General features: G+C 39.6%; 1 protein-coding gene across 2 annotated transcripts in view; it reads left to right on the top strand.

Moving 5' to 3' along the window:
- The first annotated feature begins 17 nt into the window (after positions 1–17).
- The window catches only part of COPA (COPI coat complex subunit alpha), a 51158-nt gene continuing 36890 nt past the window's right edge, over positions 18–14285 (top strand). For both annotated transcript variants that reach the window (XM_036830241.1, XM_036830231.1), the window contains exons 1-6: positions 18–167; positions 3227–3340; positions 3529–3602; positions 7152–7232; positions 9278–9354; positions 10087–10196. In XM_036830241.1, coding sequence (XP_036686136.1) covers positions 128–167; positions 3227–3340; positions 3529–3602; positions 7152–7232; positions 9278–9354; positions 10087–10196 — 496 coding nt within the window. In that variant the 5' untranslated portion in view covers positions 18–127. The remainder of the gene's footprint in view (positions 168–3226; positions 3341–3528; positions 3603–7151; positions 7233–9277; positions 9355–10086; positions 10197–14285) is intronic.

Raw genomic sequence — 14285 nt, 5'->3', positions numbered from 1 at the left:
GGCCGGAAGTTCGTGTCTGGGGAACTTCCGGGAGTCGCGGCTGAGGGACGCTGACGTGGAGGCAACCAAAGGACGGCAGGGAGTGTCAGGGGCTCGGATTAACAGGTCGAAGCCGGAGATCTGAAGGATGCTAACCAAATTCGAGACCAAGAGTGCGCGGGTCAAAGGTAATGGAGATTAAAAGGGGGAGAACGGAGGCTGGATGACAGGGGCGGCGCTGTCACCGGGGAAGAGAGAGAAGGTAGACTTAACGGGCTGAATTGGGCCCACCGTGCGAACCAGAGGAAGATGGGACCGAGGGAGGTTAGGCCTGGCGGGCGGTTCACCTGCAGTCCTGTCTCCTTTGGCGTGCCCTCGGGATTTGATTTTCCTATAGTGGTTAACGAACCGCAGGAGGTTCCTTAGCTTCGTTCCTCCTCCCCTCCTCTCCTGGGGCCTGTGCTGCGACTTTTATTCTGCTCCCAAGGCCCTGTGACCTGTTGGTTTTTTTGATGACTGTGTTGTAGAGAGTGGCCCTGGGGATCGAGTCTCGACCTCTGCTATTCGTGTCCAACTCTAGGTTTTTCGGAGACGAGCACTGGCTACCTCTCTTAAGGAGGCCTTGGGCTGCACCATATCAACATCCAGTGCCTCCATTGGACTCTGTTGCCTACCTGGAAACAGGACATTGTTAAGTCTTAGTTTGCACAGGCTGCCGGATAAAATAGAGGATGCCTAATTGGATTTGAATTTCAGGTAAAAAGCGAATAACTTTTTAGTATTGTTCACTTTTTATCTGAAATTCAAATTTAACTGGGCATCTTTATTTTTATTTCCTGAATATGACAACTCTAAAACTTGTGCATCAGTGGATGGAGGTGGAGGACAAACAACTGAAATTGCAATAGTAGTCTCTTAGAATGTTAGAATGAGAAAGGCAGAGACTTGGGGAAAAGATTTGTATCTTGAATATTTAGTAATATAAAATAAAAAAAATTTTTTAATGTAGCATAGCAAAGTGGTTAGAAATTTGCTGTTTGGAGTCAGGTGGGCTTGCTTTGGAATCCTGAAACATTCGGTAACGAACTGCACGACCTTGGGCAACTTAACATTTCTAAATCTATTTCCTCATCTGTAATATGTGAATAATTAACATTCTTTTATAGATAGAATTAAAATGAGAAACTATATGAAAGGTGACTGGCGTAGACTCGATAGCTCAGAAACTGGATGCCATTATTAATGTAAGAATAGATTCTGAGCAAATTCTAAGTCTCTTGGGAATCTTGGTTATGAAGAAGAGTACCATTAAGAATTCCTGGATGGCTGAAATGGGTCTTTATAATCCTGGAGTTTTCTCTTCTGCTCCTGATTTCTTATTGGGCAGTAGGGAAGGAAAGTGTTGGGGGGGAAGGATATCAAAATATTTGAGAGTAAATATCCATTAATGAGTGTTCCTGTATATAACGGGGACGGGGGCGGGGGCGGGGGAAATGAACAACCTAATGGAAAGTTTAGAAGAAGAAATAAAAGTGTTCAATAAATAAATGAAAATACTCTTTATCTCACTAATAATGAAAAAAGTGGTCTTAGATTAGTAAAGCAAGCAAAACAACAAATAGCTGATAACATCCCATGTTGACCAATGTGTGCAAAATGGGTACCTTCAGAAATTTGGTAAGACTGTATGTTGATAAAGTCTTTTTGCAATCAGATAGTATCTACCAAAATGTTAAATGCACATACCTTATTCCTGAACAATCTCATTTCCAGTCTTTAGCCTAAATCAGTAATAATGGAAATAGGCTAGATTATGTGTGGAAGCATCTTCATTAGGTCCTATTTTCTGGCAGATAAAAGTTAGGAGAAAAAACTTAAATGCCCATGAGTAGAATAATTTTAAAATGTGGTGCATTTATACCTTGCAGTTGTTAAAAAGAATGAGTCTACATTTATATGCACTTAAATGTAATGAGATCCATTATATATAGTTAAGTGAGGAAGAAGTTTGCAGAACATTATAATGTTATCTCCATTTTCATAAAATGATATGGATTGCATTAAAAACCTGAAAGACTACAGTCCAAACTGTTAGCAGTTGTTACTTCTGTGGACTTCCATTTCCAGTCATGATGGAATAAGAGAGACCAGGTTTATCTTCCCACCTTAAATACCTGCGTAACTGAACAAAATGTGTGAAACAAAGGTTTTCGGACATTGGACAACAGGCAGTGCGAGAGTGATTCTTGAGAGAAGGGAAATAAACAAGATGAGTCCTATGATTGTTTTAGCTTACTACCTGGAGAGAGTTTCCAGGCTGCAGTACAGGGAGGGGGGAAGAGCCCCGTGGTCTCACTGAGGAGACAGTTTAGAGTTCAGGGAAGTCAAGACAGCTAGAAGTTGCTGGGCAAAATACCAGAGAAGAGGGAGCTGCACAGAGAACCCTAGAGTTCTGCAGGGGATCCTGTCAGGCCTTTGAGTACTAATCTGCACATGCATGTGAGGAAATGACCCAAAGCCTGGGAAAGAACCACTAGAGAGGAGAAGGCAGAACAATCCCATATTGAGCTCACATACTGGCCAGTATAGACCTCCTGATACTATAGGGCATGATATAGAGATTTCAAATGGGTATTGCTTTAATAGTGGTGCCAAATTAGACCTAAGCTAAAGGCTGCTATGGACCCATCCTAACAAAACTTAAAGAGCAAGCCTCAAAAGGATCAACTAATTCCAAGTAACTGCATCCTAAACTAAAGCCCAACAGTATCTAAAGAAATGTAACAGTAAGCTGTGACAAAGTGAGGGAGTGGCATGGACTTATATACACTACCAAACGTAAAATAGATAGCTAGTGGGAAGCAACCGCATAGCACAGGGAGATCAGCTCTGTGCTTTGTGACCACCTAGAGGGGTGGGATAGGGAGGGTGGGGAGGGAGGGAGATGCAAGAGGGAAGAGATATGGGAACATATGTATATGTATAACTGATTCACTTTGTTATAAAGCAGAAACTAACACACCATTGTAAAGCAATTATACTCCAATAAAGATGTTAAAAAAAAAAAGAAATATAACAAAAAATCCAGCACATAATACCATAAAATTCACAATGTGTGGCATCCAATCAATGAATGTATGAACCTAGGATCAACCTAGCTGTCCTGTTTTCTTATCAGAGTTGGCAGGAGATGACATCATGGGGCTTATTTAGCTCATTGGATCATTGTCTGATTTTTTTTCCTCAGGACTCAGTTTTCACCCCAAAAGACCCTGGATCCTGACCAGTTTACACAATGGGGTCATTCAGTTATGGGACTATCGGATGTGTACCCTCATTGACAAGTTTGATGAACATGATGGTAAGATAACAGTTTCTAGGAGGAAGCTAAAAGAGATATAAATATTTATTGTCTTCTGGAGTAGTTTCAACTTTCTTTAGGATTATAGAGCATGGGAGGGATAGAACTGGAAAATTCTGAATAAGAATCACCTTAGAGACTAGGAAGCATAACTCTCTTTAACGTGTATTGCCTGCCTTCTTCCCCAGGTCCAGTGCGAGGCATTGACTTCCATAAGCAGCAGCCACTGTTTGTCTCTGGAGGAGATGACTATAAGATTAAGGTATAGAGGGTCTGTCATGACTGGGAGTAAAAGACAGGCAATGTGAAGTTTGGGAATTACGGAAGGGACTGAAAACCCAGACATCTCATGCATACAGAGCTCAGGCTTTTGACATTATCCAGAGCACTTATCCAGCAGACACTTATTGAATGCTTACTGTGTAGCAGGCACTGTTTTATATTTTTGGAATTCAAAAATAAATAAGAAATGGTTTCTGCTCTCAAGGAGCTTTTATTCTAATGGAGGAGTTAAATATATACCCAAATAATAGCATGTACAGTTTAGTAAGTAATACAATAGAGAGATAACCAAAGTGAAATAGGGAAGGACAATCTAGGTACAAAGACAAAAAGGTATGACATAGCTGGATACATTTGAGAAACTATAATTAGTTTTGTGTGGATAAAATCTGGACAAAAGGTGAGAGAAGGAGCAGAAGATGAGAAGGGCCAGATTATGGAGTACCTCCTTGTAGTGCTCAGAAGTTTGGATGTTATCATACAAATAACAATGAGTCATTAAAGGCGTTTAAGTAGAGGAGTGACATCAGATTCCCATTTTTATGAAAAGGTTACTTGAGTGGCAGTATAGAGAAAAGATTGGATGAATTGGGCAAGACTGGAGGCAGATACTAGTTAGGAGACTTTTATAAAAGTCCATGTGGGAAATGAACAGAGCATGAGCTTAGGCAGTAACATTAAAGATGGGGAGGAAATGGGGGACTTCCCTGGTGGCACAGTGGTTAAAACTCCGCGTTCCCAATGCAGGGGGCCTGGGTTCCATCTCTGGTCAGGGAAGTAGATCGCACATGCATGCCACAACTAAGGAGCCCGTGTGCTACAACTAAGGAGCCGGTTAGCCGCAACTAGGGAGCCTGTGAGCTGCAACTAAGGAGCCCATGAGCTGCAACTATAAGGAGCCTGCCGGTCGCAACTAAGGAGCCCACGTGCTGCAACTAAGACATGTCACAACCAAATTAATAAATAAATAAATAAATAGGACTTCCCTGGTGGTGCAGGGGTTAAGAATCCTCCTGCCAATGCAGGGGACACAGGTTCTATCCCTGGTCTGGGAAGATCCCACATGCTGCGGAGCAGCTAAGCCCGTGTGCCACAACTACTGAGCCTGCGCTCTAGAGCCCACGAGCCACAACTACTAAGCCCACGCGCCTAGAGCCTGTGCTCCACAACAAGAGAAGCCACTGCAATGAGAAGCCCACGCACCGCAACGAAGAGTAGCCCCCACTCGCCGCAACTAGAGAAAGCCCGCGCGCAGCAACGAAGACCCAACGCAGCCATAAATAAATAAATGAATAAACAAACAAACAGATAAATGGGAGAGGAGATGGATGTATCTAAGTAAACCAGAAAAATTTACTTCATGAAAAGAAATAGTCTTCAGAAGCTACCTCAGGAAGTTATAAATTATACAGTAGAACTTAGGTAACAGGCATGAAAAGTGACAGCTGCCTGTAGGGAAAAGAGGCATTAGAATTATAGGAAGGACAGTTCTTTCTGGTTTCTAGGTTTTAGGCACTGATCCTGGGGGCAGTTAGTGGAAGCTCAAATCACCTGATAGGCCGCAAAAGCTCCTAAGGATATCACTTCCTTGTAATATTTCTAGTAAAGTGATGACCATTAAGTATTAAGAATGGTTAACTTGGGTTCCTTATGATCTGTTTTAAGAAAAAGACTGAGTGACATTGAAGAAAAAAATTTTTTTCCCCAAATCATTAAATTTTTGAAAAGGAGTTATCTTTCATTTGTGCGAAATATCCAGATCAGTAGAGCAAATCAGTAGAGACAGAAAGTTGATTAATGGTTGTCTGGAGTTTGGTGGGGGGTTGGGAGAAAATGAGGAGTACTAATGGGTATAGTCTTCTTTTGGGGGTGATGAAATGTCCTAAAATTGATTGTGCTGATGGTTGAACAACTATGAATGTATTAAAAAAATACTGAATTCTATACTTTAAATGGGTGAATTAGATGGGATTTGAATTATATCTTAAAGCTGTTATTAAATAAAGGAATTAGCTAGCTGTTGGGTGTGTACTGCTATTATGCTGTGGTTTAAATTTATATTTCTCTAATGAAAGTGGGATTATCTCGAAAAGTCATGTTTATGGACCATCATATTGTTTGCTATACCCAGATAAATGTAGTATTAGTATAATCCTGACTTACAAAGAGTAAGACAGGAATCACAGATGGCCAAGGTCTAAAAACCCTATAGGTCTTTCAGAATTCACAGTGCTGGAATTTGATAGAGGACTATAAAGGAGTCAAGACAATTTGAAGCTAGAAATACGAAAGTTTAAAATGCTGACCTCTATAAGAGGAAAAAAAGCTAGTTACAGAATAGTATTTATGGTATGATCTAATTTTTGTGTGAAACTCAAACTCCACTGTGTACATGTATATTTATTTATAGATGACTCAACAGATGAAGGTGAAGGTATTGGAATATTTTCACTTTTCGTGTTATTTACCTTTTCTCATTTCTGCTGCACATACCTTTTGAGCATGTACTAAGTGTTAGCTGCTATGTTAGGTGCTAGGGGTATAGTGTTGAGCATGATGGACAAGGATCCCACCTTTAGGGAGCTTACATTCTTTTTTGGACAATCAGACTTAAGGGTTATTCAAATTTGTTACAGGAAATGGGATTACCTTTTGTGATTTATGAAAGAAAATTTAACAGTTTTTAAGTAAAAATAGGAAAGAATAGTAACAACCTGGCCTAGATAGATTATAAACAAGCGTTAAATGTTATAGCAGAAAAAAAAGGCATCTGACCTCTTATTTTTACATTTTTGGGAGTTTTTCTGGATGGGAAGTGTGAGCTGTCGTACACTTATGGTCCTGGTTTCAGCATCTTCCTCAATTGTGTCCATTGATGCCTGATACTTTGGTAGTTGGCTTAACTTCTTATCTGAATATGATGTTTTTCTGCTTAGCTCAGCCTAACTGAGCAATGCAGTCTTTTCCATAGTGATGAGCTAAAATATGTTTGCATGATAGATGAGTACAGCCCATGAATGTATGGGCATCATTTGTCATCAAATTAGGAGTCTAACAAAAGATGATGCTATATATCATACCATTCTTTCCTTTGCAGTCATATCCATCCTACTTTTTTTTATCCTGAGCTAAGGTGATAGGTAAGCACTAAGTAAGGGATCTGTATTCAAGCTAAGAACACAATAATGCAGTAGAAAGAAGAATTTCAAGTTGAGTCTTAGATAAGCATTTTGTCTTATGTTATCAAATACAGATGGTTTCTTCCCAGAAAAAAAGAAAAACCTTTCCATAATTTTATCTTTAGGTTTCCCTAGCCTTGCCCTTTTTCCCTCCCTACATTTTGTTTAGCTGACTTATATTTTCATTCATGGTCTTTTCCCCTCCAACCTTAAACAAGATTCCCTATCAAGATTCTTACCTATTTAAAAATGCCAAAATATAAATCCAAACTTGTTTATTGAGAAACCTGGGGCTTATAGAGGTGCAAGACCTTACGTCCTATTCCTTAGTTGAATTTTTCTCTTTGCAGGTTTGGAATTACAAGCTTCGGCGCTGTCTCTTCACATTGCTTGGGCACTTAGACTACATCCGCACTACGTTTTTTCATCATGTAAGTAGCCATTGTGGCTCTTGTTTTAGAGCATTCTTCAGTTTCCCTGTGGGAATCTTCTACTTGCTCCTCAAGAATCCGTGCTTTGATAACAGAATTATGTTATTGGTTCTTCTAGGATCTGTGAGGTGTTGACCTTTCTGCTTTGTTTCCTTCTGCAAGAGGAAGCACTCAGAGTTATATTTGAATTTAATTTAATTGGATTCAGTGGGCTTTATGAGGAAGGCATTGATTCTCTGTAGGGAAAAGCAGAGATTTGATTTTAGGTTTGCTGAGCTAGCACACAAAAGTTTGCAGGCTAATCACATGTAGAGTATTATTAAATAGTGTGTCTAGAAGAAGGTCAAGGTAAGATGCCATTTTGATGAGCTAACAAATGTTTTGAAACATTAACAATCATGTGCTTTTATCCTAGGATTTTAGGGTCTGGTAGAGGCTATTCCTTTAGCCAAGCTTACTACCTTTCTCGATTTGTTAGGTATCACAGTAGACAGATACTGAGTTACAGATTAGAGACGCCCAACCTCTTAATCTAGTCCCAACCTGACTGGATTTCTCTGTAATTATATGCTATTAGAATTAACTTCTACTATTCCTTGACTCTGAGTAAACTAAGTCTCTTGAATTAAGTAAGAAAGAATATAATGAAATAAACAATAAATTCCTGGCTAATAATACTTTACCCTTTTTTAAAATTAAAAAAATTTTAGGATAGAATAGGAGACGATGAATGCTAAAATTATAGCTGAAACATTTGAAAATGAGGGCCATTCAATAAGATAATTTACTCAGAAGGAACTAATTGTCATTGCCATTCAGGACTTGCTGAAGGCTCTTGCCTAGAACAAGTTGCCGTTCAGCTGAAAAGTTATGAAAAGCTTATTTCCTTTTATTTTTTCAGTTTAATAAGTATATGTGTACCTTGTGCTTATTAAATTCGTTGCTAAACACTGGAGATACAACTGTGACTAACAAATACTTCCTTTTCTTAAAAAGCTTGAAGACTCTAAAAGGGCTGAATTGTTTTTACACGTCACTTTCTGCTTTGTTTACTGAGACTTGGGAATTTTTTGAGACTGGATGGTCTGACAGGGAAAAGTCAGACTTTAAAACAATATTCCAGGGGCTTCCCTGGTGGTGCAGTGGTTAAGAATCTGCCTGCCAATGCAGGGGATGCGGGTTTGAGCCGTGGTCCGGTAAGATCCCACATGCCGTGGAGCAACTAAGCCCGTGTGCCGCAACTACTGAGCCTGTGCTCTAGAGCCCGAGAGCCACAACTACTGAAGCCTGCGTGCCTGGAGTCCATGCTCCGCAACAAGAGAAGCCACCACGATGAGAAGCCCGTGCACCACAAGGAAGACCCAACACAGCCAAAAAAAAATTTTTTTTTTTAATTTATATTTTATTTATTTATTTTTGGCTGCGTTGGATCTTCGTTGCTGCACACAGGCTTTCTCTAGTTGCGGTGAGTGGGGGCTACTCTTCCTTGTGGTGCACATGCTTCTCATTGCGGTGGCTTCGCAGCATGTGGGATCTTCCCGGACCAGGGTTCGAACCCATGTCCCCTGCATTGGCAGGCGGATTCTTAACCACTGCGCCACCAGGGAAGTCCCAGCCAAAAATTTTTAAAAATAATAATAAATAAATAAATTTATAAAAAAACAAAGAATATTCCAATCTTAGGGTTAAAGAGAAGAGATCCTTTCACAAGATCTTAATTTACAAGATTATTTATAAATATAAATCATATATACATATGCACATATGTAAAAGTAAACGTAAATATGTGTTATACTCTTTGCCTCTGAGAATCTACTATGTCTGGCTTCTACTCTTAAACCTTATAGCTGAAAGTGCCAAAGTTGGGAAAAGTTGGTAGAATGGTAAGGAGGAATAGATAACTAGCCTGATAAATCAAAATCGTTTAGAAACTAGCTGAGACGTTAGGCAACGGAATATTTCCTCCAAAGAGAGAAATGGGTTACAGGAGCCTGGAAGAACACATTTGTTTCATGTTCAAACCCTTTGTCTGGAATATTTTTCAGGAATATCCTTGGATTCTGAGTGCTTCAGATGATCAGACCATCCGAGTGTGGAACTGGCAGTCTAGGACCTGTGTCTGGTAAAGCAGGAGACAGAGAGCTGAAAAAACTTTCATTTCCTAGTATTTTCATAATCAGCTTGTCTTCAGAATAATCATCTCCCTTCACTAATGGGCTATGTCCGCTGATTAATTACTGATTATATTTGTAAGACACTCTTGTGTATAAAATGATAAATACAGAAGCAATCTCATTAGTAATATATGAACCTGGATTTACTGGTCATTTCTTACCAGGCAAAGGAGGTCATATAGCTAGGCTTCTAGAACAAAATTTTTGGCTGGTTTTCAGTTCTGTTCCCGTGAAACCTGAGTCAAGATCTAGACTTCTGTCCTGCTTTGTATTTGGCTGTAGAGCTTTCCATAAGTATGTAAGGACTATTTAAAGTGATGGCCTTTAAGAGGGATACCCCACTAAAATCTAACATAGCTTCCAGTATGAGTTACTAAGATTTCATTTATTTTGGTATTTTACTGCATCTTTAATCTGAGAGGAAAGCTGTACAGTCTCAGTTCTCCTGAAATTAGTAATATGTAAATACTAAAACATTACAGGCAAGAAGAGAGCCACTCTTGAAACAGCTGACCTTGCTTATTATTATTAGTTCAGAATTGTTAGGATGACTTGCCTTTGCCTCCAAAAAAGTATAATTGGACCTGCATCTGCTCAATATGGAACATGGTATTTAGCACGTAGGAATCTGTTGATTCCTGCCTCTAATTTGGTATTGTCTTTCTTTTTTCCTCTTGCAGTGTATTAACGGGGCACAATCATTATGTGATGTGTGCTCAGTTCCACCCCTCAGAAGACCTGGTTGTATCAGCCAGCCTGGACCAGACTGTGCGCGTTTGGGATATTTCTGGTGAGCTGCCCAAGTTCAGGGGACAACCTAGTGGTGTCTGGCGCAAAACTGCAATTGCTTAAAATAGTGAGGGTAGTTGGCTTAGAACAGGAAAACTGAGAATATTCTGTTCTCATATAATAGTGTCTTTGATTTTGAGGGTATTAAATCTGCTTTGATGGTTCTTCATGTTAGAGGTATTCTAAGAAAAGTGGCTGCTCTAGAAAATTTATTTTAATTTGAAGAAAATTTCACCTTTTAGTTAGTTCAGTTTTAGGGAGTATTTGATTAAGAATCAAGCTTTCCCCTAAGATAAAAAAAAAATCTTTGACAAAAATGAATTTTGGGAGTAGATTAGTGCAGGGAATCAGGGCATCAGGGCTCTTGGATCCTGTGGCTTCATTCAGAAACAGGAAAATCCTGCTATTATATATCTTCTAGTGTAAGGAGCATGAGGGTTGGAGGAGGGATTTTCACGTCCAGAAAGCCTTTTAACTGACAGACTTCTAGGATGAAAAATAACTTGTAGATTTTGGATAGTTGTGATAATCCCTCCTTTCACAGTTTGTATACAGTGTCTTGATTTTGGGATAAGGATTTAAATTTTTAGTGCTTTATAGAGGAGAACTGAGAATTTAAATGCAGAGGAAGGACTGTACCTATGAGATTGACATGCTGGAAAAATGGAAGTGCTTTGTTGAGAAATGGAATAGGGAAATGAAATTCTAAATGCTATGGTTCTCTGCCCAGTTAAATTTACTTGTCACTTCCTGAATTGTTTCTAGTTGTTTGTTGCCTTAGAAATTCTTAGAGATTGGATTCTCTGAAATGTCTGTGACTAGACCACAGCACACTGTTTTCATTCTGTAAAAGGAAGGACTCCTCATAGGTCCTTGCCTAGTTCTTTGTGGTAATAAAGAAAGCTGATAACTTTTCCCAACTCCCTTGTGGCATGGTGGGCTGGGGCAGTATGATACTTGCTGTTTTAAAAAGCAAGTTAGTCAATTTGGATTCCTGGGTGCAGCATTTGAAATGTTATAATAGCTGGTGTTTAAGATTCATGTAGTATAGAGACAAGCCAAGGGGAAGATGAGGACAGTTGGAAGTAGAACCTCTTGCTGTGTTCTACATTCTACAGTAGAATCATGCTGTGTCTGCAGTTTCAAAGGTTCAGAATTAGAAGGGAGTGGTATAAACAAGATTGTCTTGGAGATAGGGCAATTGTCCTCTCTTCTGCTAGGGCTTTTGCCATTGCAGTTTTTCGTCAGACTGGCTAGGCTTTTTGAAGTACACCCAGATGTGACCAGCCATGCCAGCAGAAGGTGTTAGGCACAGGCACTGTGAGCCTGTGTCCTCTCCTCACTGTTAGTACCAGGGAGCTTACTCTTCACTCCCGCAGTAACCTAGCTGTGGCTTTCCATGGTTTTTCACGTGCACGCATTCAAAGCACCCTCTCTGTCTCAGGATATGGGAGCCTGATGGGGTTCGATCCCAGGTCACGCTGTTCCAGCTAATCAGGGGCAATTACTTAGAATAACCTTTCCCAACTGGGGATCTGTGAGAGAATTACGTGCTACTCAAATACTTTGAGTGACTGTTTTCTCAGTTCTTCTAAGAATGGTGTACAGGTAATGCCATTCTAGATCATAGAGAAGTTAATTTGTTACATGCATAAACTGGTGCTTTGGCCACTGGGGCTTAATTCTTTCGTAGTGCATCGGGTTGGAGGGGCCTTATACTGCTCCACTCTAAGAGTACTGTTTATGCCACCTGATTCTTGCAGAGCAGGTTCCCTGTGGCCTAGCTAAAGCAATTTGGGGCACTTAGGTGAATGGATTCTCTTTGGTCATCATGAAATGCCCAAGGCAAGAAATCCTTTTCTTCACTTTTGTAGAAGAACATATTTGCATCAGAATCAAAGGCCCTAAATCAGAGAAGAGAGGGAGAGGGTCTGACCCCATTTTGGTTTATGCTTGCTCTTGAATGTGTAAAGTGCATGAATTACTATATAATAACATTACAATTGCTATACTTAGTATATGTGATAACTGAAATTTTGTACTAATGTTACTAATGTTAATTCTCTCTTTACCGTTTCTAAGTGTTTTTCTGTACTCACAACTCTCTTGATTTCCAGTAACTCCTTAACCAGGGTGGAAGGAGATGCTTTGGTATTTAACCAAGTGGAAGGAGCTTTTGGGTTAGACTTATGCATTCTTTCCTTTTCTGGAAGTCAGCATACTCTTTTTAGCAGAGTTATTTTGCCTGGGTTCAAATAAATCTGAACACAGGAAGAGAAATTAGCAGTCAGCTCTGTTAGGAACCAGAGTTAATATTTCCAGTGTTTCCAGGAGGGAAAAAGTTAGTTCTGAGTCAGAGAACAAAACCCCTCAAATTTAGAGGACTGGTGAAAATTCTAATCTTTCTGAGTGTCTCTCTTTGAAGGGGGACACTCTCTGAACTAAGTAAATAATAAGGAAACAGAGGTCTTTAAGGAAAACCTGTCTTCTTGATACCCCTTCTATTAGGATTAACCCACAGGGCTTAGCTTAACTTGATCTTTTGTATTAGCCTGGCAAAAAATATTTGTTTAAAAGGGAATATATTTACAACCTATATTTAAAAGATAGGTTACTTTTTTAGCTTGATCTTCCAAGTAAACTGACAGTGAAATTATTTTAATGTGCTTATACTTTTGCATGTCAAGCCCATGTAATTCAGTCTTAATCTTTGAAATGACTACTAAAAAAGTATTAATTTGCTGCCAAATCCTGTCCTCATCCCTCTCTTTTTACTACTTCCCCTGGTTCCCACTGGGAAGTGTGCATCAAACTGGTCCATTCTGAGAGTGTCCTCCCCTCCCTCTGGATCTGAGTAGCTGCTGTAGAAATTTTCCATCTGTCGTTCAGTCCTAGTGAGTAGCTTGTTGAAGGCTCAAATATTTCTTCTCTAAATATCTTTTCACTTCCTGTCACTATTCATCTGTCTGTTTTTGCTCTTCCCCTTTTCCTGGATCATTACAAGCAAGTGCAACAAAGGCTTCCATTCTGTCATACAGCTTTCCTTTTAATGTGTTTGTTGAAGCTTATTGGAGGTGAAGTTCCTCACAGCTGTCTGTCTTTGTATCTTCCTTTGAATCTGTTTCCTACGCCAGACTCATTAGAAAAAGTTGACAGATCCCATTAAAGGGATAAATGAAATAAGTGAAAGGAGGCATCCCTGTGATGATGTATTCATGAAGCCTTAGGAAAATGAATTTTTTTTAAAGCATTGGTTTTATTTCTTTCTACCTGTTGGCTGAATGCTTATCATGGACAGGGTACAAGATAATTAAAACTGTCATGTCCTTTTAGGCACTTGCTTCTCTGATGCTGATGTTTAGGTGCCATTGTACTAGAAGAGATACATTGTAATTTTAAAACAGTGAAGATAAATACAATCATTGAACTTAATATTTTGTATTTTCTTACAGGTGCCAAAATTTAGGCTTAAAACTACGTAGGTTTTATTTTAAGTGATAGCTTTTATTTCCCCCCTATTACAGATATTTGGTTTTTTTACTTTATAAGTGCCAGGTAGTTTCATCTTCCTCTCCCCCCAGCCCCCAAATACTCCAGAAGATAGGATTTTAGTCCACATTCTATTTTCTCATCTGTAAGCTGGTATAATTATCCCTGCTTGCCCACCTCAAAGCATCATTACCTAGATCAGCTTTGAAAACCACAAAGTGCTTTTCACCTGTAAGGTAGTAGTGTTACTGTAATTTTGGTTCTGACTATAGCACAAAATATCAAATTTTAAAGACAAGTTGTGGTTGAGCCATAAATGTGGGCCCTATACAAATAAGACTCTCCTTATTGTGGTGTCTTTTTTGTTTTGTTTCGTTTTGTTTCTTCCTATCTATCTATCTATCTATTTATTTTTGGCTGCACTGGGTCTTTGTTGCTGCACGCGGGCTTTCTCTAGTTGCAGCGAGTGGGGGCTACTCTTTGTTGCGGTGCGCGGGTTTCTCATTGCAGTGGCTTCTCTTGTTGCAGGGCACGGGCTCTAGGCGCGCAGGCTTCAGTAGTTGTGGCACATGGGCTTAGTTTCTCCACAGCATGTAGGATC

This window comes from Balaenoptera musculus, chromosome 1 (assembly GCF_009873245.2).
Source record: "Balaenoptera musculus isolate JJ_BM4_2016_0621 chromosome 1, mBalMus1.pri.v3, whole genome shotgun sequence".
Classification (NCBI taxonomy): Eukaryota; Metazoa; Chordata; class Mammalia; order Artiodactyla; family Balaenopteridae; genus Balaenoptera; species Balaenoptera musculus.
This window is presented reverse-complemented; position numbering and strand designations above follow the sequence as displayed.